Source organism: Engraulis encrasicolus, chromosome 1 (assembly GCF_034702125.1).
Source record: "Engraulis encrasicolus isolate BLACKSEA-1 chromosome 1, IST_EnEncr_1.0, whole genome shotgun sequence".
NCBI classification, from domain to species: Eukaryota; Metazoa; Chordata; class Actinopteri; order Clupeiformes; family Engraulidae; genus Engraulis; species Engraulis encrasicolus.
The window spans coordinates 37777298-37803641 of record NC_085857.1 but is presented as its reverse complement, the minus strand read 5'-3'; the positions used below and the strand labels follow the sequence as shown (position 1 = coordinate 37803641).

The following is a 26344-nucleotide window of genomic DNA, read 5'->3' as shown; positions in this document are numbered from 1 at the left end:
ACCGAAGGAGCGCAGGAAAACAGCGGAACTGTCTGGAGCGCTGGAAAACGTTAGTGAAAAATCATTTTTTTTGCACCGATTCCTTCTGCTTTTAAAAATTATGCACAGAAAATAGCTAGTCGCTCCGTAGTTGTAATTATCAATGTGTATTGGGGAATTCTGATATAAAGGTTTGATAGGCTACATTGTAAATACTTCGTCGTAGCCGACAGCTGCTCATAGTTTGCAACATTGTGTCGGTATTAGGGTAACAATGAATACAACACAGTGTTGATTAGACACAGTAACAACCCATTGTCTCAAAATATAGTCCGTTCTTCTGCATATTGCAGTGAGTGATGGATGGTAGCGTGAAGGAGGGAGGCGGGGAGGAACACAGAACGGCGAGTTCCCCAGAAGATGACAAGGCCACGGAGGGGTCAGATGCCCCTGACGCCGCAGAAGACTCGGGAGCCACTGTTTCTATGCCCGGGGTAAGGTTGCAGAGTCAGACTTTGTGATGAATCTCTAATGTCTGTATCATCTCACACAGTTTATGACACAGAGCCAAATATGATTAGCACTACAGAAAGGATATCGGCTACTATAGGGCCCACCTTGGCTTCAGTATGCTACTTAAACGCAAAACACAATACAGTCATTGTTCAAAGCACATTTCCTAAAAACTCAATTACACTTATTTTTTTATCGTCTGTTATCCTCTGACTACATAATTTACGCACTCAAGACAGTTCATAACACAGGGCTAAAAAAAGCAAAATGTTGAGATTAATTCAACAAGAATAGGTCTATGAACAGTGGACATTTGCGTTCTAGTTTAGGTAAACATCCTATATGTCAGAGCGGGTTTGCCAGGTGTTGCAATGAGCCTGTCTGTCTGTCTATCTGTCTGTCTGTCTGTCTGTCTGTCTGCCTGCCTGCCTGTCTGTCTGTCTATGTGTCAGTCTGTCTAACCTGTCTGTCTGTCTGTCTGTCTGTCTGTATGCCCACCGTGTCTTGGGTTGCCTGCAGATGGCGCCTATCGCAAAACATCACATGCATCTGGCATTGGGCAGGGGGCCAGGTTGTCCTCTCTGATTGCTCTTGTAATCTGTGTGTGTGTGTGTGTGTGTGTGTGTGTGTGTGTGTGTGTGTGTGTGTGTGTGTGTGTGTGTGTGTGTGTGTGTGTGTGTGTGTGTGTGTGTGTGTGTGTGTGTGTGTGTGTGTGTGTGAATCCTCCACAGCGTGGCTCAGAGGAGCAGGCAGAGGCAGGGACAGAGCAGACCGTGTCCCACTCCCTCATGGGGACGAGCGGAGCAGAGCTGGCTCACCTGGAGGCCAGTGCATCTGGTAAGCAAACCAGATTTTTCTGAGTTCATGTAATCTTGCATGAAATCAGGGACCTAAATGAACACCTGCCAACTTGCCAAATGCTGGTGAAAATTCAGTTTGGCTGGTAGAAAATAAAACCTACTAGCCACTTTGACCCATTAGTGAGTGCTTGTTTGGCTTGTAAGATTAACATCTAATAGCCACTTGGGCTTGTGATGAAAAAAGTTAAGCTTAGAGACCTGCATGTAATCATGTAATAGATGTAATATTGCTGTTTTTTTCTTTACTATATTTAATTTTCTGTTGTTTTTTTTTCTTTTCTTAAAAAAAGAAATTGACTAAGTTACCTAGCATGCCTTAAAACATTGCCAGAACCATTAGCTCAGCGTATGGGGAAAATAGAACTAGAGTAGAATTTTACATCAATGATGATAGGACTTGTTTTTGCCACTGGGCTGGGCCACCCTGGCACTTGAGAGTGTTCTTCTTTTCCCTGTTATTATTATTTATTTATTTTTGATACAGAGCAGGTTTTATCCCTGCCGCTGCCCCCGTACCCCTCCCAGCTGTCCTCCGCCAACCGCGGGACCGAGCTGATGCCCTACGAGGACGATGAGGGGGACGGGGGTGTGGAGGACCTGGTGGTGCTGGATCCAGAACATGTGAGTCAGTTGCAGTGATATGATTTATTCATTTTATCAAACAATATCCTGGGAAATCCCATGCTGCCTTATGCACTTGTTAGCCAGGCCGTGCCCTCCTAGTGACGCAACACCTTCAGCGAAGAGATTTGAATGTCGATGATAATCAGTTTAGCGCTTGTTCCAATCTGAAGGACAGAATGGAAGCCCTCGCTGAAATCTTTGCCTGAGTTTGGGAACCCAATCACAGAACGAGTAGGGAGTGCAAGATACATTAAAGAAACGGAAGCTTGCAGGTTTTTTATTTGTTTTTTTGCAGATCCACCACGTCAACACCAGATGCCAAAAACAGTAGATCCACCTCCCCTACGAGTATATAGATGTATCCCAGACTATAGTTCACTTGTGACATAGTTTGGCAGTAGTCGGGCTAAGTTCCTCAGATGAAAGACATACATACTATAGGCTTACAGTGCAAGTCCTATACTACTGACTGACCACAGCCTGGCGACGCTGTCCTACGTATGTAACTCAACCCAAAGATTTTGGCTCCACACATAGTCTGGCGAAACCCTCCTAGCTCGGTTTGCTCACTGTTTAGTCAATCAGCAAACACAGTGGTGACGCAGAACTCACCCGCGAAGTCTGTTACTGATTGGTTATGGTAACACTATTCACACTTTTGTTTAGTTATTTGTATGCTTTTGCGACACTGTATTGTAAAAGTAATACTAATAAAGCACAACATGAGTTTTAATTTGAATTCGGAACTCCAATGAATTTAAATGGCAGAGTAAGATCTTGGAGATGGATTCTGTAATGGCGAATCCAGTCATCCTCTTAGCTTTCGCCAGACTGCTTGACGGAGTTAACCGTCGGTTTTCGCCCAGGCTAGACTGACTATGTTTTCAAAGCACATTTAAAATGCTAGTGAGAGTCATCATCTTAATATTTTACGGTAACATATTCCGCAGACTAGTTTCCCGCGTACAAAAAGCTGTGCTGTTATCATTGACCTTCATGCTGAAGCATGCAGAAGTCAAAGGGCTACATGTTAGTGGAGTGTTCAGTCAATCATCACTGCATAATTCATTAGCGAAATGCAATGCAATATGTCATTGATTATTGATGCAACAGAAATCGTTTTTTCTTCATGGACAAAATACCTAGTTCAGTTCATGTTTAAGGAGAGAACGATCGTACGTGATGGGCTCATGTTGTTTGGTTTTGCACCAGTGCAATTCATGTGGAAGAAGTGAAGAGTATATACTTTTCGAGGACGTCATTGTTTTCCTTTTTTCTTTTGTCTTTGTATTTCAGCCCCTGATGAAAAGGTTCCAGGCCGTCCTGAAGACTCATCTCAGCAAGCAACTCGAGAGACTCAACCTGGACTTACGGGAGAAAGTATGGTCATGGAATACTAAAGGCTTATATTCAATGCGTTTCTGATAATGGACATGTGTAAAAGTCAAAGTTCGAAGCCACATGAGCGTAGCATAGTATTTCTATGTGATTGCCAAACACACACACACACACACACACACACACACACACACACACACACACACACACACACACACACACACACACACACACACACACACACACACACACACCCTTTGAGGCTTGATACCCATTCAGGGCAGCTGACAGCTTGTGCCGGGTCCAGGACAAAGTCTTTTGAAAGGGCCGCCCCCATTGCGACTTATTGAGGACCCAATTCTGGGCCCCTCTTTCCATGGGCCCCAGACAAGTGACCTTTCTGTCCCCTCCCTATCTGCCTCCTCTGCGCTCACTCACGCACTTGAACATTTTCACATTCACTTTCAGTCGTTCAGGAGTCAGTCATGACAAACCCCACCCCTTTCCAGTTGGCCACTGGTCAGTTTGGTGGCCCAGTTTGAAGCAAAGTATGCTCAAAGTGCTTATATATATTAAAAGCCTTATTTAAAGCCTCTCCATTCCCATGCCCTTCTATCCAGTCCCCTGCAGAGAAGTCTGAGGTGTCTCAGCATAAAACCCAGCATTGACAACCATACTACCATGTGTTATAATACAAAGTAAATAAACCCTCTCTCCGTTCCCCTCTCCGTTCTCCTCCCTCATTCCAGTTGGCCATGGAGAAGTCGGAGGCGTCTCAGCGCGAGGCGCTGGGCGTGGAGCTGTACTCCGTGCAGCTGGAGCTGGCGCGGCTGCAGGCGCAGCTGGAGGCCCAGCACGAGGCCAACATGCAGGCCAACACGCAGCACCGCCAGGCCCTGCAGCAGCTGGAGGTCGTCAGGGGCCAGCACCTCAGCACCAACAGCCAGACCACCAAGCAGCGCGCCAGGGGTGAGTTACCGCACAAATACAATGGCCGCGACCTGAGCAACGGAAGTAATTTACTACTGTATCTCTTGTCATGCGACAAAAGCGATCCGGGCAACTAGAAGCGACAGTTTGTAGTTGAACTCCTGGGAATATAATGCAAATTGGCTATGATGCAGTTCGGCGACAGCCGCCACAGCCAATGTGAATGTTGGAATGCTTGCATTCTGCTTTTAACTGACATACTCTAGTCTCTTCAATCGCTCGTATCGCTCTTGCTGCGCAGAAGCAACTCTCTGTCGCTTGAATCTCGTCGCAGCCGTTGTATTCATTGTCAGAGATGTATAAAGTACTGGAGAAAAGTAGTGGAGTAGAAGTACCAGTATCATCTTGTCAAATGACTTGCATAAAAGTAAAAAGTAACCTTTCCTTACCTTACTCAAGTAGAAGGACAAAAGTATTCAAAATGTGTTGTACTTAAGTAAAGCAAGTAGCAAGTTTTGCGACTTGAGTAAAAAGTAAAAGTAGAAGTAAAAGTACTGCATTAAAAAAAAATGGGGGGAAAAAAAGTCAGTCAAAAGTTTGAATACCATTTGGTTTATTAGAGCTCTGTACAATAAGTCTCTTATGAAGTGCAAATATTGTCCCTCAAAGGAGAACATTGAATCTAAATAGGGCCAGGGATGGCAGCTGTCATCCTCCTCCTCCTCGCCGCAATGTGAGGTGGTTGGTGTCGTTGATGTTGATGGCGATACCTCGTCTACCTCATCCATCTTGCCAACATGCCAGTGTCAATGCCAACTGAGCGTCACTGACCGCGCCAAAAGACATGCGCGAGAATGCGATCTGCTTTTATTTCCCTACCATTGCATCGCCCACTGACCGTGAACACGTTCCATCATATCTGGTGATGACAGAGCCATCTAGCGCTCGGGCATAGAAACGAGTAACGAGTAACGAAAGCAGCACATGAAAAATATATCAGAGTAAAAGTATTAATTTCATCAGAAAAATGCAGTGCAGTAAAAGTACAAGTATGAGGAAAAAAATATTACTCAAAAAAGTACAGATACTGCAGTTTAGTACTTAAGTACAGTACTTCGTTACTTTTACTTCGTTACTATACATCTCTGTTCATTGTTTTGTATTTTTTTATTGTGTGTGTGTGTGTGTGTGTGTGTGTGTGTGTGTGTGTGTGTGTGTGTGTGTGTGTGTGTGTGTGTGTGTGTGTGTGTGTGTGTGTGTGTGTGTGTGTGGCAGGGGTTGTATGCCTGAGTGGCTACTCCCATTTTACTGGATTGTATGTTATTAGCTATAATCTGGTGCAGGTCATCTTTTTACTATGTAACTAATGTACTTTATACATGGTCCCTGATGAAATAAACCAATAAACTAAAACTAAACTAAAACTAAAAAACATTCGCCCGGTTAGGAAGCACATATGCAGGATACAGAGATGTTATTACTTATTATTATATGGTGTGACGTCATCGGTCGAATGCTCCATTCATTTCAACGGGGCTCCCCAACGTTCGCACGTCTGTTATTTTTCGATAACGGACGGGTTGGTCTATAACAGACCGCTGTCAATGGCAACAAGACTTTTCACTGCTAAAGCGACTTTTCAACAAGGCTCTAATCAGCTGCTGTGATAGACTACACCTGTTGTCCTGGCTACCTAGCTGTTGCCTAGCGGTGTTCCACAACGGCACTGTTTTGTTTTGCGCAGCAACAATCTTAACATTAAATAGGCCTAAAGAAATGTCCCCGCCATGTGTGAATCATTTAAGTATATCCATATAATAAGCGGGTTAACTTTCGGCGAGTCGGTCGCTTTGTGGAATAGCAGCACTTCAGAGAGAACAAGACCCCTCCGCTCCGCGTCGGGGTCTAAAGATTCTCTCTGTCGTGCTGCTATTCCACGGTAGCGCCCTTCTCGCCGAACGTTAACCCTTACTTAATTATTAGGCCGTCAGGGGCCAGCATCAAGGCACCGCTAGGTAAGCAGAAAATCAGTGAGCCAGGGGTGAATTAGAGAGTACACATGCATTGCACATATGTAGTATACTGTACATACTAGCTGTTATTAGTCATTAGTTATTAGGCTGCCATAGGCCAGCACTAGAGCACCACTAGCCAGGCCACAAAGCAGCATACCAGGGGAGAGTTAGGGAGGGAGGACACGGGGCCGCTGACTTACTTTACCCATACTTATACGTAATGTACTAACAAGTGTCTGGGCCCCCTCTCTCCCTGGGCCCAGGACAAGTGACCTGTTTGTCCATAACTCCATGTCTGCCATTTTGAATTTTCAGAAATAGACATTTTTTGCTGCAAAACCTACTGCACTTTGGTCACACTCACACTAGTAAATATCACTTTATTATTCAGTAAATATTCATGAAAAGATCACATTTGGCAATAGGCAGCACAGTTTCAATCAGCAGCATACAGTTAGTTGCAATACCTACTCTGCCCACCATCCCACACCGTACACCTTTAAAGTACTTGATGTGTGTGTTCGTCAGTGACGCAGCTGCAGGCGGAGGTGGAGAGCGTGGCCAGCCGGCTCTTCTACATGAAGGAGGTGAGCGACGACCTGCGCTCCGACATCGCCGTCATGAAGAATGCCTCGCGCAAGGCCGGCGCCGAGAAGACAGAGGCTGAGGAGCTGAAACAGAAGCAGGTACGGACGGACGAGCGCTTACGAGGACCCACAGACCGACTCAGGGCTATTCAATTAGAATTTCGTTTGGGCCATATTTTGAAACCAAGAACTTAAGTTGGACCGTACATTTTGAGCCATCACTAACGACACTTTTCAAGTATGCAAAAACGCTTTTTGTTCCTCTAACTTCAACAACCTTGAAAGTTAAATGTACAAGACAAGCAGAGAATCCAAAAGAAAACTATGTGTTGTACTGCAATCTCAAAACCGCAATGTGTATTGCCACAAGTAAAACTTCCAAAATACCAAAACACCAAAATAGTAATGACCAAGTCTTAACCAGAACAGAGGCTCTACGCTAACTTCTTGGCCTTCAAATCAGTTATTGTTATCATATGGCTCACACATTTTTACCTTGCTTTAAGAATCAAGTTCAAGTTATTTGTCCCTAAAGGGGAAATTAGGTTGTAGCCGGTATTAAACATTCCTTTTTCCCAATTGCCCACTCTAATTGCTGGTATTCCTTTCTTCCGTCCGGTGTTGCGGCTGTGCTAGGATCTGTATGTGGAGCGGCTGACTAAGAACGTGGAGCGTCTGACGGAGGAGATTGGCATGTACGAGGTGCAGACAGTGGCCCAGACGCAGGAGACACAAGCCGCCAAGGAGGCCCTGGGAGAGGTTAGCACTTCACTTCATGACTGATGATTTCTCTCTTTCTCGCTCCCTCTCTCTCTCTCTCTATCTCTCTCTCTCTCTCTCTGCAGTTTTTTGCACATCATGAGGCATTGGTACAATGAATTACACAGAAGAGGAAAGTTCATTGACTCCATATGTCAATTGTGTATCTTCTTTCCATCTCTCTCCTTGCATTCCCCTACCACTACTTTCTGCGATTTCGTACTTGTACATCATGTTTTTTAGACGGTGGCGAATTGCACAGCAGAATTTATTCATTTATGCAATTTTGTATTTAATATGTCAAATATGACTGTTCTGCCCGTCTCTCCTTCCCGTTTTCTCTCTCTCTCTCTCTCTCTCTCTCTCTCTCTCTCTCTCTCTCTCTCTCTCTCTCTCTCTCTCTCTCTCTCTCTCTCTCTCTCCGTGTCAGGCTCAGTTGGAGATGGATGCTCTTCAGGTGGAGCGTAAGCAGCTGATGCAGCAGTGGAACAGCAGCCTGGTGGGCATGAGGAAGAGAGACGAAGCCTATACCGCCATGCAGGATGCACTACTGTAATATATATAACACACACACACACGCATGCACACACACACACACACACACGCACACACATATACACACACACACACACACACACTCATGAGGAGGAGACACGAGGCCTGCAAAGCCATGCAAGACGAGAATATACAACACACACACACACGCACGCGCGCACACACACGCACGCACACACACACACACACACACACACACACACACACACACACACACACACACACACACACGAATATACAACACACACAACACACACACACACACACACACTCACACACACTCTCTCTCTCTCTCTCTCTCTCTCTCTCTCTCTCTCTCTCTCTCTCTCTCTCTCTCTCTCTCTCTCTCTCTCACACCCGCACGCACACACACACACACACACACACACACACTGTGCCGACACCAACAGTGAAACATTCTCTAATCGACTGAGCTGAAGCTCTGTCTGATTTCAGCATTGTTAAATTTCACCAGAAGGCATTTTCCTCCCGTATCGTTTTGTTCCAAGGGGTTGTATAATGTTACAGTGTAGCCTAATAATAATGGAGAAATTAGGACAAACTGCTCATTTTTATCTTCAATCGCCTCTAGTGATTGCTTCAAGTGCTCATGCTAGGAGGAAAATCAAGTCAAGTAAAGTCAGGTAAATGAAAATGTTGCAGATGTTTCTCTGTAAACATGAACAGTAGCGATCCTACAATGAGTTGTGCCCCCTGACGGTGCCCATTCCGTTATCCCGCCCCCTTTTGCGGCCCCGCCCCAGCAAAAAAAAAAACCCTGTTAATAATAGCTGACAAAAAACACTAATCAAGTCAAGTCAAGTCGGCTTGATTGTCAATTTCTTTACATGCACTGGTCATACGAAGAGTTTCTTACTTTCCTGTGCAGACATAGACATACTTTAAATGCAGACATAGACATACTTTGGGCAGCCATGGCATAGTGGTTAGGGAGGTGGAATCAGAGTGTTGCAGGTTCAAGTCCCACACTTACCTGTCCTTCCTACATTTCCATCCATAGCTGAAGTGACCTTGAGCAAGGCACCTAACCTCACATTGCTCCAGGGACTGTAACCAATACCCTGTCCTTAAAATAAGTGTAAGTCGCTTTGGGTAAAAAAGCGTCAAAGTGTCTTTATGTAACATAGCACTGATTAGACAGGTGCTCATTGCTGACAGGTGCTCTCTCATCATCCCAACAGGCAGGCCAACCACGAGGTGCACTCGCTGGACACGGAGATCGAGGGCTTCAAGAAGTCCATCACGGCCGAGGAGGAGCGCAACGAGCTGCTGACCGTGCTGCTCAACCGCGCCCAACTGGACGGCGCCACCTGGCGCAAGCTGATTGGCCAGTGCCAGAGCCAGCAGGAGGCGCTGCACTCGCAGTACAGCACCTACACGCGCATGCTGCACGAGCACGAGAGCTCCCTCTCCAGACTTAACGTGGTATAGTATTCATACTCAATACAGCATATACTAAATACTACTATTCTCAATACAGTATACACTATACACCTACACGCGCATGCTACACGAGAACGAGAGCTCCCTCTCCAGACTTAACGTGGTATAGTATTCATACTCAATCCAGCATATAAATACTACATTCTCAATACAGTAGACACTATACAGCCAGTGCAGTACCTACACCTACACGCACATGCTGCACGAGAACGAGAGCTCCCTCGCTAGACTCAATGTGGTATAGTATTCATACTCAATATATACTCAAAACAGTATACGTGAATGCTACATTCGCATTACAGTATACTGTACTGTATATACACATGCTGTATTTGCACATGCTGCAGGATAATGAGAGCTAGACTTAATGCATTATAGTATCCATATTCAATACATAGTACATACTCAATACAATATATACATACTCTACACTGCACAGCCAGTACAGCAACTACAAACACAGGTGCTGCTTGAGAACGAAAGCTCCCTGGCTAGACTTAATGTGGTATAGCCTTCATATTCATACATACTCAATATTATGCATACTACACACTACACACAGCCAGTATAGCACCTACACATGCATGCTGAGAGAAAGAGAACGAGCACTTCCTCGCTAGACCCAATGTGGTACACATACATAGCCCCTTACCAGACACCGTCCCGCCACTGGGACTTTGTAATAGTCACTAAAAAAACGTACCTCTATGACAGTGTACAGTCAGGGTCTTTAATAGCGATACATTACGACTTCGTCATTGCCATTCTGGTAACAGCTAATTTAACAGGGGTAGTGTCTTAAGGGGTTTATAATACAGTACAGGGGTGAGTTTCTCAAAAGGGAAGTTGTTAGCCTGTTAGCAACTTCGGTAGTTGCCAATGAGAAAATGCATTGAAAGCAACCAAGTAGCTAATGTAGTAAGCAACTTTGGTTTCGAAAAATTCACCCCTGAGTTGTATTAAAGCAGAAGTGTAAGTACTGTTGCGGATGTACTGTAAGTAGCCTACAACACCAGTAGTATGATATTACATAGTTGCATCAAATGAATTGCATTTCAGCCTTATTCATTCATTCATTCATGCATTCATTCATTCATTCATTCATTCATTCATTCATTCATTCATTCATTCATTCATTCATTCATTCATTCATTCATTCATTCATTCATTCATTCATTCATTTATTGGTATGTCTTTGTTGTCTGTGTCATTTCTCTTTGTATTCTCTGTCATTGTTGCTAGAGTGATTGTTGTATAAACCTTATGATAAACAAAGAACATTTTAAAACCTCTCTCTCTCTCTCTCTCTCTCTCTCTCTCTCTCTCTCTCTCTCTCTCTCTCTCTCTGTGTGTCTCTTTCTTCTTCTGTCTCTATCTCTCTCTCTCTGTCTCTGTCTCTGTCTCTCTCTCGCCCTCTCCCTCCCCCCTCTCTCTCTCTCTCTCTCTCTCTCTCTCTCTCCCCCTCTCTCTCTCTCTCTCTCTCTCTCTCTCTCTCTCTCTCTCCCCCCCCCCCCTCTCTCTCTCCTGTAGGAGAGTAGTGTTCGCCAGTCGGAGGTGATGGGCCTGAGGAAGCAGCTGGAGAAGGAGTCGAGTGTGCGTCTGGCTCTGGAGGAGCGGATCGTGGCCAAGCTCCAGGAGCAGTTCACCCACGACCAAGCAGCCAAGTACTCCAAGCGGCTCACCGGCAAGATGGCCACCCACAAGAGGGAGCTGGTGAGAACTGACTGAACGGTTTTATATACGTAGATGACTTATCATACATCCATCTGTTCTTCACTATGAATTATGAAAGTTATGAATAATGTGCTTGCTAACATATTATTCTATGGTTTTATATACAGTAGATGACTTACCATACCTCCATATCTGTTCTTCACTACAAATAATGAAAGTTATGAATAATGTGCTCGCTAGTGCACTCCAGTGACTCCCAGTTTGGGAACCGCTAAAATAAAGTATTCTATATAGAATAGAACATGCAGAACAGGGATGATTAACTTACCTGAAGAAGTTTGGATGACCGAAACGTTGAATTAAAGCTTTTTGGTGAATTGGACAGTGTGTGGGATTCCTTTACTTTACCTACGCACTTTACCTTCTTCAGGTTAAGCTAGTTAGTTAACTTAACCTGAAGAGTGTTGGATGACCAAAGCGTTGTATTAAAGCTTGTTGGTGGAATGGACAGTGTGTGGGATTCCACTGGGATAATATCCTACGCACGTCTCCAACTACAGAGGTGTGCAAAAGCATAATTTTTAACTGGAAAACCGTGTCCTTACCTCTCCACTCCCCTTTGTGTGCGGCCCGGCAGGAGTCTCAGCTGTCGGTGGTGGAGAACGAGCTGGCCGGCCTGAGCCTATCGGCCAGCGAGGCGGAGCAGCGCGTGGAGACGCAGGCGCGCGTCCTGGCCGAGCAGGAGCAGGAGATCTCGCGCCGCCACGCCCTGCTCTCCGCCAGCGAGGCCCAGGTGGCCAAGCAGGTCACCGTCATCGAGCGCAAGCAGGCCACCATCAACCTCTACAACAAGCGCATACAGCAGATCGTGGCAGCTACTGGGGTGAGTAGACATATACATACTGTCGAGTGTATAGACTAGTGCTGATGATAGATGACACAAGCAGGCCACCTTCAACCTGTACAACAAGAGGATACAGCAGATCGTGGCAGCTACTGGGGAAAGTAGACATAGACTAGAGAGCGTTGGATAAGAAATGTGGTCAGTATAATACAAGCAACCCACCACCATGTTGTATGTATAAAGATGTAATGTAAAGATATCATTGAGCCTGTTCCAATGTTCGTACTTTCCGCCCTTCCCGCACTGTGTTTGGGTACGCAGGGCAGTTCCATTTCTAATCGCGCAGGTGAAGTGTACTGTAAACTACCCGGATAACGCCCTCAAACCGGCCATTTTTTGAAGTGTGAAGTTATGTACACTTTTCGCACTCAACGGCCGCCATGTTTGTTACATAGTTGAGTGTCAGGTTGGTCAAACAGCCGGATTTCTGTGATGACAGCATATTTTTGATTCCAAAGACATTAGCCATGTGTATAAGAGAAAGGGGTAACTTAAAAAATTACCAACATAAGGAACAGTGTCTTCCGTGATGAATTGTATATTGGCGGTTGGTAAACTCGCGACAACCGTCATTTCCGTGAAGTGTATCAGACAGAACGTGAATTGGACCTGCACTTCACCCTCAAATTTAGCCGTTAAGTTGTGGGTGGAAAGTGTACTGCATCTCAGTACACAGTGCAGAGTGTGGAGAATGGAACACGCTCATAATGTATGTATATATCATGTATGTGTCATGTGTAGCCTGAGGACTTGGGTCCACTGGGGATCTAGGCCTGGATTACATACTATATATGTATGTGTACTGTATGTGTTATATGTATGGCATATAATGTTTAATGATGTATAATGTATGTACAGTATATAACGCATGTGCCTATGTGTAATGTGTATGCCCTGTGTGTAGCACGAGGACCTGGGTCCGCTGGAGATCCGGGCCTCCACGCTGAGCAAGGAGCTGGAGGAGGTGGCGTCGGAGATGAAGGAGCAGCAGCAGTTCTGGCTCTGGCAGCAGGGAGAGCTGGTGAGGCTGTCCCAGGAGAAGCAGACGCAGAGCACCGAGCTGCACAAGCTGCAGACGCAGTACACCATCCTGCAGCAGAGGAAAGTCCGCACCGAGAGTAAGTCACACAATCAGACTCATATACCCAAACACAAACATACATACACAGGACCAGAGCACCAAGCTGCAGACGCAGTACACCATCTTGCAGCAGAGGAAAGTCCGCACCGAGAGTAAGTCACACAATCAGACTCATATACACAAACACACAAACATACATATACAGTACTAGAGCACCAAGCTGCAGATGCAGTACACCATCCTGCAGCAGAGGAAAGTCCGCACCGAGAGTAAGTCACACAATCAGACTCATATACCCAAACACAAACATACATATGCAGTACCAGAGCACCAAGCTGCAGACGCAGTACACCATCCTGCAGCAGAGGAAAGTCAGCATGGAGAGTAAGTCACACACAGAAACAAAACACACGTACCGTACCATACACAAACGTACTCAAACACACCATCCTGCTACAGAGGAAAGTCCACACTGAGAGTAGATCACACACACAAACAAAAACACACATGCAAATACACAAACATTAACATACAGTAAGTACAGACACAGTACACCATACTGCAGCAGAGGAAAATTCGCACAGAGAGTACCGGTAGGTCACACACAACAAACAAAAACACATACAAATACACAAATTTCATATACAGTAAATACAGACACAGTACACCACACTGCAGAGGAACATTTGCACTGTAAGTCCCAAACTGTCCTGTCAAAGTGGTAAATGACCAAAAAAAATAATAATAATAATTGGAAAAAAAAAGTCCTTGTACGTGACACTTCTGAGACGATTTTGATGAGCAAACTACTCACAGATTCGAAAATGTGTGCATGTGTCCGTGTGTCTGTTAAGGTGAGATTGAGCAGGAGCGTCGCGAGCAGTCGGAGCTGGAGAGGCACATGAAAGGTCTCCGCGGCGACATGCTGAAGCTCAACTCCCTGCTGAGCGACAACAGCCAGCTCAGGCAGGCCCTGGAGCAGGGCAACGTGCTGATGGAAAACGAGTTCCTCACAAGACTCAAGGTGCCGCACACCACTACACCACCACACTAGGGCTGTGACGATATTGAATCGAATCGTGATTAATCGTGATATGCAGTCAGGATACTGTATCACGATGCAAGGGCGTAGTATTGTGATGTGTCCTTTCAAAGTTCTGTTACCCTTTAGTCCAGAAAACATCCACATGATATGATGTGATAGTGCTCCCAAGTTTCAAATCATTATTTTGAAACTTTTTTATTAGCCTTTTGCAACCCATTCTACGTATAAACTATCATAGTTTTTATTGATTTTTTTATTGTATAGTGTTGACAAAAGTGAAAAAAAGAAAATGAATATCACAATGCATCGCAATATTACATGTATCTCAGTGCATCATCATAGTATCGCATCGTGGTACAGTATATCACGAAAGTGAATACACCCCTCACAGTGTTGCAGATTTTTGAGTATATCTTTTCATAGGAAAGCATTACAGAAATGTAACTTTGACACAATGATTAGTGACCTTTTAACAACATATTTAACCGCTTAAATTTCTTGTTCACTCAGAAAAAAACAAAATACAGCCATTGATGTTTGAACATGTACTCACAAAAGTGAGTACACCCCAGATTAAAATCCGGTAGAGAAGGGGCTATGTTGGCTCGAATCGTCTCGAAATGAAACGAAATGAAAAGGGATGACAAGGGAGGTCATCAGTGTGCGTTTCAACCTTTCTTTGCATTGAACTTTTACATTTTGAGTCTGCATCTGGCTTAAATAGATTGGTGTGAGATTTGAATGCAATCCTATGGAGAATATCATGATCTGCTTCAGTAGTCACAGTGCATGTTGACATGTATGTTTCTTTTAGGTGTGTTTCAGATTGCCAATGTTGACAGCATTCATGCATCCCCAAACCATGTCAGTCCCACTACCGTGCTTGGCTTATGAGAGGATACACCTTTTTTGTAAAACTCACTTGTTTACCGCCACACATGCTTGACACCATCTAAAGCAAATTTGTTTATCTTGGTCTCAAGAGAGATGAACAGACCAAGGATATGGATCACTGGAACCATGTCGTGTGATCTGAAGAGACCAAGATAAACATATTTGCTTTAGATGGTGTCAAGCATGTGTGGTGGTAAACAAGTGAGTTTTACAAAAAAAGGTGTATCCTCTCATAAGCCAAGCATGGTAGTGGGACTGACATGGTTTGGGGATGCATGAATGCTGTCAACATTGGCAATCTGAAATACACCTAAAAGAAACATACATGTCAACATGCACTGTGACTACTGAAGCAGATCATGATATTCTCCATAGGATTGCATTCAAATCTCACACCAATCTATTTAAGCCAGATGCAGACTCAAAATTTAAAAGTTCAATGCAAAGAAAGGTTGAAACGCACACTGATGACCTCCCTTGTCATCCCTTTTCATTTCGAGACGATTCGAGCCAACATAGCCCCTTCTCTACCGGATTTTAATCTGGGGTGTGCTCACTTTTGTGAGTACATGTTCAAACATTAATGGCTGTATTTTGTTTTTTTCTGAGTGAACAAGAAATTTAAGCGGTTAAATATGTTGTTAAAAGGTCACTGATCATTGTGTCAAAGTTACATTTCTGTAATGCTTTCCTATGAAAAGATATACTCAAAAATCTGCAAAACTGTGAGGGGTGTATTCACTTTCGTGTATTACTGTATGTGTATCGTGATGCACATCGAATCGTAAACCCACTGCCAATACCCACCCCTACTTGACACTTCATATCACATCACTTGAATAACCCCAACTTTCTAGACAGGGCAACACACACCTGGAGAACAACTTCCTCGCACGACTAAAGATCACATTTACACCACTTATATTTACCTCTTATGAGTTCCGCCCACGCTTCAAGGTACTGTAGCACAGAAGTAGCACAGTGGCAGAAGGGCAGCACCTTTACATACAATAAGTTCACACTTTTGGAAAGAGAAAATAGAGGTGAAATATTATCATAATCATGATGATAATCATGATGATACTATTAATATTTTTATTATGATTACCACTACCGTTACTACTACTACTACTACTACTACTACTACTACTACTACTACACTACACATGTATACACACTATATCCCAATTGTATTTTCATTTTGTTGTATACATTCTTTCATTATTTTCATTTTTGTTTACATTTTATTGACCAACTTAAAGTGCTATAAGTACAGTATGAGGTATGTACTATAAATAGCAAATAGTACTGTACTGTGAATAGTACTGTACTGTAATGTACTGTGAATAGTGGATGTGCCAGAGGCCATGCAGTGTGCCCAGCAGATGGAGCTAGAGCTCAAAGATGAAGCTTAGCCACCAAAGTACTGTACCTATGATGTTGGCAGCAGGAAAAACCCAACTAAATAACTAACTAGCTAACTAACTACCTAACTCATTTTAGACTGATGCTGCGAATACTCTGTTTGACCTTTGGCGCCTGGAGCGTCATATTCGCCACGTTCAGACTCTTGAGATTTTTGTGGTTTTTGTATTTGTATTTGTATTTGGAACCTCTACAAAAACATCTAACTCTGCGAGTATTTGTAGGCAGAGGGCACTTTTTCACAAAATAGGGCTTCGGCATTAAGCTGGTGTTTTTTGCAGGTGCCTTAGTCTAAAATGGGTTAATTAAGCTGTCTGTGTCCTGCAGGAGGCTGAGCGGGACGCCATCGACATGCAGATGCAGCTGGAGAAGATCCAGGAGGAGAAGGAGAGACTCCTCAACAGTCTGGTGGAGGCAGAGTGAGTCGGGATGACTACCTGTCTGTCTGTTCGCCTCTCTGTCCGTCCACCTGTCTGTCTGTCCACCTGTCTGTGTGTCTGTCAGTCTAACGGTCTGCCTGCCTGTCTGCCCGTCCACCTGTCTGTCTATCCGTCTGGCTGGCAGTCTAACTGTCTGTCTGTCTGTCTGTCTGCCTGCCTGTCTGTCTTTTAGTCTAACTCTGACTGTCTGTCTGTGAGTCAGGATGACTACATGTCTGTCTGTCTGTCTGTCTGTCCACTTGTCTGTTTGTCGTCTGTCTGTCTGTCTTTCTGTCGGCCTGCCTGTCAGTCTAGCTGTCTGTCTGTCGGTCAGTCTGTCTGTGTCTTTCTGTCTTTCTGGTTACCTCTCCATCTGTAGGGTCTGATTGTCTATCTGTCGGGTTGTCCAAGGTGACTGTCTGTCAGTGGTCTTTCTGTCGACATTGTCATTGAGCATCACTAAAACCATTTGTGTCTGTGTCTGTGTGCGTGCATTGATGTGTGTGTGCTTATGCATGCATACTGTATATGTATTTAAACACGTTGTGTGTGTGTGCGTGTGTGTGCGTGCGTGCGTGTGTGTGTGTGTGTGTGTGTGTGTGTGTGTGTGTGTGTGTGTGTGTGTGTGTGTGTGTGTGTGTGTGTGTGTGTGTGTGTGTGTGTGTGTGTGTGTGGCATACAGTGGCATTTCCATCAGTTTCTTGAGTAAATGGAGTAGACTAGAGTTGAAGGGGTTGAAATGTTCTGCTAAGAGCCTCTTTGCATGTCTTTTGATGGATTGTGTGTGTGTCCATGTGTGTGTGTGTGTTTGTGTGTGTGAGCATGTTTGTGTGTGTGTGTGTGTGTGTGTGTGTGTGTGTGTGTGTGTGTGTGTGCGTGTGTGTGCGTGCGTGCGTGTGTGCTGCTCCAGGCGTCAGGTGATGCTGTGGGAGAAGAAGATTCAGCTGGTGAGGGAGACGCGTCTGGCTGTGGACTCAGAGGTGGGCCAGGGGGACATCAAGGCCATGAAGACAGAAATACACCGCATGGAGGTATTACTACTACTACTAATATTACTACAACAACAACAACTACTGCTACTACTACTACCACTACTACTACTACCACTTCTACAACTACCACTACCACTACCACTACTACTACCACTACCACTACTACTACTACCACTACCACTACTACTACTACCACTACTACTACTACTACTACTACTACTACTACTACTACTACTACTACTACCACCACTACTACTACTACTACTACTACTACTACCACAACCACTACTACTACAACTACTACTACTACCACTAATACCAAAGACTGTTTTAATTCTAGCATAATGGACCGTCTCTGCTACTACTACTGCTACTACTACAACAACAACAACTACTACTACTACTACTACCACTACTACTACTACTACTACTACTACCACTACTACTACTACCACTACCACTACTACTACTACTACTACTACTAGTACACGATACACACGTCTGACTGTGGACTCAGATGTGGGCCAGGGAGACATCAAGGCCATTAAGACTGAGATATACTGCATGTAGGCACTGATCAAAAATAAAATATAAACGTGACGACTGGTAACTTTTTTCTAAAATCATGACTGTATTTTCACATTTCCCAATAACATAGGGTCTCAAACATAGGTGCCGGAAAGGGGGATGCAGTGGTGCATTTGTATCCCCACTTTTAGGCTCCCTAAATTAAGCTTTCTCAATTTCTGCAGACAAATGAGTGGAGTGCAGCAGCAGTAACATTTTGAAGAAAAAAATGCACCACCACTTTAAAAGTCATTCCGACGCCCTCGGGTCTCAAAACATCTGCTCCAAAACCTTGAATCGTTTTGTAAACAAGCAACACCCATGGAGGGGGGCCTTTCTTGTTGTCTGGCCCAGGGGCTCATGGAGTCATAATCCATGCCTGTATCTACTACTATGTGCATATGACTATGTAAGTGACTTTGAATCCTGGTAGGTCTGTGAATGTACTGGGGCAGTCATGGGTAAGCGGTTAGGGCATCAGACTTGTAGCCCAACGGTTGCGGGTTCGACTCCTGACCCGCTAGATTGGTGGGGGGAGTAATTAACCAGTGCTCTCCCCCATCCTCCTCCATGACTGATGTGCCCTAAGCATGGTACCGTCCCGCCACACTGCTCCCTTGGGGCGCCATTGGGGGCCCCTTGGATGGGTGAGGCATAAATGCAGTTTCCCAGTGTGCAGTGAGCACGTGTGTGTTGTGGAGTGCTGTATCACAATGACAATGGGAGTTGGACTGTCCCAGTTGAGCTTTCACTTACGTATTTGTGCAGGTGCGCTACACACAGCTCCTGAAGCAGTAGAAACATCTGCTGTGCTGCACTACGTAGCCATTAGACTGTATGTGCGAATGTGTTCTAGTTAGGGATGCACCGATACCACTTTTTTGAAAACCGATACAAGTACGAGTACATTAATGTGTGTACTTGCCGATACCGAGTACCGATACCGATACCTTTTACCACCAAAATACAATGAAAATAAATGCATGGCCTTGTTTTTCTCCACCTGTGATATTTATATTGTCCATTTAAATATTAGTAGATTTAAAGATTTAAATATTAGTAAATGTATGAGGTGGCACTTTTTTCCCATGCCGCTTTCAAGTCTACAGAATGTGACAAGATTTTGCATTGTTTTGTGTAATAGCAGTATCGTCCTGGTATCGGCAAGTGCTTGACGAGTACGAGTACGAGTATAATGAGCAGTACGGGCAGAGAGAGTAGAGAGAGAGAGGTTCCATTGGCCCATTGTTTCCGGGTTCTATTATTGCAAGGGGGAGGGGGGGAAATCCCCCTTTAGGCAGACCTAGGCTGACCTAAGGACTGTTCTATTCAATGCTAGGAGCATTATGACACGCCCCTTTAGGCAGACCGGAACCTGGTCACGTTAGGTGCCCATAGAAACCTATTATGTTGGCATATCTCTATATACTTAGAGAATCTCTGGTACCGGGTGCCGATACCGATACCAGTATGTATGTACTGTACTACTGTATGTAGCTATTATACTGTATGCGTGAATGTGTTCTAGTGCATGCATGCGTGTATGTATGTTCATGTGAAAGTGTACGTCGCGTACGTGTGTTTGTGCAGGTGCGCTACACCCAGCTCCTGAAGCAGCAGGAGCAGCTGTTGCGGGACATGGAGTCTGCGGTGGAGCGGCGCGAGAGCATCGTGCTGCGGAGCGAGGCCCAGGCACGCTTCCAAGGCCAGCGCAAGCCCACCACCAACACCGACTTGCACAACATACTGTTAGGACTCAGGCGCAAGACCACCGAGACACACAAGGTAGGAGATATACAGAGATGATGTGTGTGTGTGTGTGTGCAAGACACACAGAGAGAGAGAGAGAGAGAGAGAGAGAGTGGAGAGGAATGAGAGAGAGAGCAGGGGAGGTGAGAGAGGAGAGAGAGAGAGAGAGAGAGAGAGAGAGAAAGGCCCAAACACACCCAAATACCCATTGCTACTTCTGGGCCTCAGATGCGAGGTACTGTGTGTGTGTGTGTGTGTGTGTGTGTGTGTGTGTGTGTGTGTGTGTGTGGTGTGTGTTGTGTGTGTGTGTGTGTGGTGTTGTGTGTGTGTGTGTGTGTGTGTGTGTGTGCGCGCGCGCGTACGTGTTTCTGTGTGGGTGTGTCTGTCTGTCTGTGTGTGTGTGACAGAGAAAGAACGAGAGTAANTGTGTGTGTGTGTGTACCTGCCACCAACATAGACCTGAGGCCTGCAATGCAAGACAGCTGAAACACACAATGTAGAAAGTGTGTATGTGTGTGTGAGAGAGAGAGAGAGAGGGGGAAGAGAGATAGAGAGAGAGAGAGAGAGAGAGAGAGAGAGAGAGAGAGAGAGAGAAAGCTTCTGTGTACTGTATGCATGCGGGCGTATGCGTGTGTCTGTGTGTGTGTGTGTGTGTGTGTGTGTGTGTGTGTGTGTGTGTGTGTGTGTGTGTGTGTGTGTGTGTGTGTGTGTGTGTGTCTACTGTGTCTACATTACATTGCACTCATCAGATGCTTTTATCCAAAGTGACTTCCAATAGAGGGCACAAATCAAGCCAAATGCACGCAGAGGCCAACAGAGTAAGCAGGAACATAACAACGTAGCGTAGAAAGTGCAAAGCAAGCAAACAGCATAACAAAGTAAATACATTACAGGAGAGACGGTGCATGCATTCTACAATTACTGTGCCGTGGTCTGGAAAGAGCGGAGTTGTGTTCTACTGTACCGTGCATCACTATAAAACTATCTGATAGTGAATATTACTGTACAGGAGTCAAAACAAAAGAGATAGGGGGAAATGCTGATTCGCCACTTATATACCACTGTATATTATGTGCTCGTCGTGGTGTACAATATGTTTGATAGTGCTGCTTTGTGTGTATGTGTGTGTGTGTGTGTGTGTGTGCGCGTGTGCGTAGGCAGGTACATTGTCCCATTGTCATTGTGACACAGCACTCCACAGCACAAGTGTTCACTGCACACTGGACACAACGAAATTGCATTTATGCCTCACCCGTGCAAGGGGGCAGCCTCCAATGGCGCCCCAAGGGAGCAGTGCGGCGGGACGGTACCATGCTCAGGGTACCTCAGTCATGGAGGAGGATGGGGGAGAGCACTGGTTAATTACTCCCCCCACCAACCCGGCGGGTCGGGAGTCGAACTGGCAACCTTTGGGTTTCAAGTCCGACACTCTTAACCGCTTACCCATGTGGGGCAGTCATGGGTGAGCGGTTAGGGCATCAGACTTGCATCCCAGAGGTTGCCGGGTGAGGCATAAATGCTATTTCGTTGTGTGCAGTGTGCAGTGTTCACTTGTGTGCTGTGGAGTGCTGTGTCACAATGACAATGGGAGTTGGAGTTTCCCAATGGGCTTTCACTTTTTCACTTCACTTTCACATGTGTCGCCCCTATCTACCCTTTCAGCAAGCGGAGGAGTGTGACGGCGTGCTGGAGGATCTGAGGGCGTCTCAGGACTCCCTGAGCGGGCAGCTGAGGGAGAAGCAGCAGTACCTGACGGAGCTCTGCAGCGCCAGCACCGTGCTGGCAGACGACCTCAACAACCTCCAGGACTCCAAGAGCAAGGTACGGTACACTGTATATGGAGAAAAAATAACATACTGTACATACTGTAGAATATGGTGTGCAGGGCTACCACTGTACTGGCAGACGACCTCAATAACCCTGCAGGACTCCAAGATCAAGGTACTGTACATACAATGCTGTATACCAATGGGACTCATAAAAACTAGGGTGCTTCGTCTGGACTTGCCTACGTCACTAGTGATGTGTGTCCTCGTTGCCGAACTGCTGTGGGCACTGCACTGGGACTCACTAGTTTCAAACAAGCAATTTAGGGTTAGGTTTAGGGTTAGGTTTAGGGTTAAGGTTAGGTTACGTTAGCCATAGTCTCAAAATGGCGACACAGCCTTGCAGCCAATATTGAGTTAACCAGCAGTTACAGTAACACAGCACTACACTGTAAAAACAAGTCCGACAGGCGGACAAAGATGCGTCCATCCATGCACTGCCACCTTGTGGTCACAGGAGGGAATTACAATTGAAAGAAAGAGTTTCAGACGGACAGACAGACAGACAGACAGACGGCCGATGGACGGACATACCCTCTTATAGAGATGCTAGGACGCATCTAAAAATGCATGTAATGTAATATGCAACCTTGCCAAGCGGCAGGACAGCAAAGACAAGGTGTCTGTCCTGGGAATGGAAAATATGATGTTATGTCACTGTACTCTTCATTGTTGTGTCATATTATGCGACAGTGGTGGATTATGTTACCTACTGCTATTATGTACTGTGTCTATGTGTGTGACTGTGGCTGCGTGTCTGCCATGTGCTGCCACTCACTTGTCTCTTTGCTCAAAATTGAATGTTTTCTTTTTTGACTCTCTCTCTCTCTCTCTCTCTCTCTCCCCCCTGCCTCTCTCTCTCCCTGCCTCTCTACCTCCCTAATTTTCTCTTTCTCTGTCTTTCTGTCTTTCTCTCAAGATTCAAAGGGTGTTTTATTAGCATGACTGTTTAGGTGCAGCATATGTACAGTACATGTGACAATGTTCCAAAGTCTAACACTCCTCTCAAGATTGCGAAACATAACACCATTTCTTCTCCGCCTTGATGTTTCATGCAGTTCAATACACAAAGATCTTGCATTCTTTTCAAATGTGCTCAGGTTTTGAGAACCTGCTTTGCCTTTGAGCAGTAGTCTAATGTGTGTGTGCGTTTTGGAAAAAAAAAATGTTTGTAAGCAATTGAAGTAAAAACAACTGTAAATACAAATAAATGGCTCTCAATCTCTCTCTCTCTCTCTCTCTCTCTCTCTCTCTCTCTCTCTCTCTCTCTCTCTCTCTCTCTCTCTCTCTCTCTCACTTCCCCCTCTTTCTCTCTCCCTCCCTTTCTATCTCTCTCTCACTCCCCCCTTCTCTCTCTCTCTCTCTCTCTCTCTCTCTCTCTCTCTCTCTCTCTCTCTCTCTCTCTCTCTCTCTCTCTCTCTCTCTCTCTCTCTCTCTCTCTCCTCCTCCAGAACCTGGCCCGGTTGGTGGCTCTGCAGGGTCGCACTAAGCAGCTGGTGGCAGTGCGCGAGGGTCGCTACACGCCGCTGGCGTCGGGCGAGGCCCCGCTGTCCGCCGCCCTGCAGAGGGAGCAGGAGAGGCTGGCCGGGGTGGCCACCGTGCTGCAGCGCATCTGCCACCACATGCCCCAGCACCAGGGGGCGCTCCGGCGCATCACGCTGGCACTCAGCCCCCACGTCCAGCAGAGCCAGTGAGGAAGGGGAGCCGGAGCCTTGGGGAGGGGATGGGGAAGGATGTGGAGGGGGGAAGGTTATATCAAGGGAAGGGAGAGGAGAGGGATGGGATGGGAGGAGAGAAGGAGAGAGGAAAGAGGGGAAACATAGTTCCTTTGAGGAGGAGAAGGGGTGGGTGGAAGTTTAGTATGGGAAGGGAGATATTATGGAATATTATATAAAATGTAGAAATAAATGGGGGTTCTTATGTGGTAGGGGGTTGGTAAAGAGCCAGTGAGGAATGGGAGCAGGGGCAAGGGGATGGGGAGGGGAGTGGAGAAGAGGAGAGGGGAATAACTATGGAATGGTAGAAAAGAGAGATTAGGTATAGTATGGAGTGGAAGGACAGGCAAATACAGGGGATACTGTAGTGAGAGGGTCGGTAAGGGGGATCATGGAAAAAATCTATTTTTGATTTTGGTTTGGTTTCTCAGGACTTGATCCACTCAGGGCATCATATGGGCCAGCTGGTCAGCAGTGGTTTGAATTTTTTTGCAACAAATATTATACATGAAATATGAACTATTATTAATAATAAAATGATGAAGCATGATGTCTGTGTGGCGTTGAAGTCGATCGGTTAGACGTGAAGTTGAAACACGCACATGCACACACACACACACACACACACACACACACACACACACACACACACACACACACACACACACACACACACACACACACACACACACACACACACACACACACACATTCAAACACAAACTGTTCAAACTGAATTCGAAGTTTACTCGAACTGGACTGTCACTCGAAGTTTACAGCTCGGTTAGCTTACTTGTCCAACACATCACATCATTAAATGTTTAACCTTCATGTCTGAGGAAGTTTCGTCTGACATCTCTAAAGAGACTATGATATGCGACTTTGAGAGTTTCTTTTTCAGCAAATCTTACCCTTACTTTCTCCATTTACTGTAAATACAGTTATGGACATGCATAAAAATGAATTGATCTCCCTTTCCCTTACCCTGTGCACGTGCTGTCAACTCTGCTAAATACTAATGTAATGTCCACTGTGGAAAATTGAGTCTGCCTTTTTTCAGAATTTAACGTGCCTCCACTCTTAATTCACCTGTATGATGACTCATTAAAACATCTATTGACAATTGTGAAGGTGATTACTGTAATTTGGGGGGGAAAAAGTTGCGTAGTGTTCCCTTTTTATAGCCTATGTGAAGCATCGAATGTGAGCCAGCCTTTCTTCAGTGGGTTATGCTACTGAACAAACATTTGCACCATGACAACACCTTTTCATTCATTTGTTTATAGACAACCTGGTGACAAATGGCTCCCTTTCTTATAATAGAACAACATTCAGAAGACAGGCCCACAAAGGTTTGACACAGATCACAGGGTCATTATATGACATGAGTTATTGGTTAATTTAAAAATATCTGTTTTGATATTTGATAGGAAGTATGACAGGTCATTCATCTACAGGTATGAATGAACATTGTAAACTGAACATGTGCACACCCTTTGTGTGGAAGATAAAGAATGAAGCACGATGAGTGATGACCACAGACTGGTGAATCACAGGCAGCCCATTGTGTATGCCATGCCAAAGGACCAAGTTATGAGAGAACGCCTTGTTTTCTTTGATGCCTGCCTGTCAGCATACTCTTTAACTGTTTTCAGGCCAACCAGAACGGTGCGGGTGCCTGTTCCCACACCAGTTACATTCGGAACCACCGTACCGTGCATGGTGGTGCCATAACCCATTTACCTGTGAGTCATAGCTGTCAAACTGCTTATTGCTACAGATATAGGCTACGTCTAAATATGACTTTTGCATAGCTAAAAGCCAAGGAGCATGTGTGGAATGTGTTGTTGCCATTGCTCTAGGCTTTCAGGTTTCAGAGATTGAGCTCTTCTGAGTTTGGTTTTGTGTTTGTTCACGCTGCCTAATTACGGGTGGCTAATTTGCTACTGTTTATGGTGCAATAATTGTTCTACCCATTTGTGCTGAACAAAACAATAGCTGGGGCTGATTAGGTAAATGATGAGGCCAGGGCCGTAACCAGACATTTTCAAATACCGGGGTCAAATACTGCGTGCAGTACTGCATACTGTACATAGAATGCTTCAAACACTTCAGTCAAACTCTTAAAGGGACAGTTTGGTCAATTTCAACATGCAGTTGTATTGCTCACGCTACCCTTGACTTGTCAGTACCTGGTGATGCCACATTTTTCGGCTCAGCCCTTTCCGAGATATGAGCAATTCTAATGGGGGCAGCGTTTGTTTACATTTTTAAAAAGTGAAACATAGGCCAACTCCAAATATTTTCCCAAAAGGTACTGCTGTTTGCTAGTTGTCTGCTGATGTTTTATAACCTTTTAGATGTTTTTGGGAAGAAATAAAAATGTTTTTTTGAAATGTAAACAAAGAGCTGCCCCCATTACAATGACC

The 26344-nt window shown here is 45.1% G+C and overlaps 1 protein-coding gene across 1 annotated transcript; it reads left to right on the top strand.

The window, feature by feature from the left end:
* ccdc40 (coiled-coil domain 40 molecular ruler complex subunit) lies at positions 1-24465 on the top strand. The gene is made up of 19 exons (XM_063201637.1): positions 1-49; positions 333-473; positions 1224-1329; positions 1837-1973; positions 3273-3356; positions 4064-4283; positions 6788-6945; positions 7483-7605; positions 8036-8157; positions 9363-9606; positions 11155-11337; positions 11936-12181; positions 13107-13320; positions 14138-14307; positions 16975-17066; positions 17977-18097; positions 20216-20410; positions 22037-22195; positions 23652-24465. Exons 2-19 carry the CDS (start codon positions 339-341, stop codon positions 23892-23894), a joined length of 2952 nt encoding a protein of 983 aa, XP_063057707.1. The 5' UTR covers positions 1-49; positions 333-338; the 3' UTR covers positions 23895-24465.
* The last annotated feature ends 1879 nt before the right edge of the window (positions 24466-26344 follow it).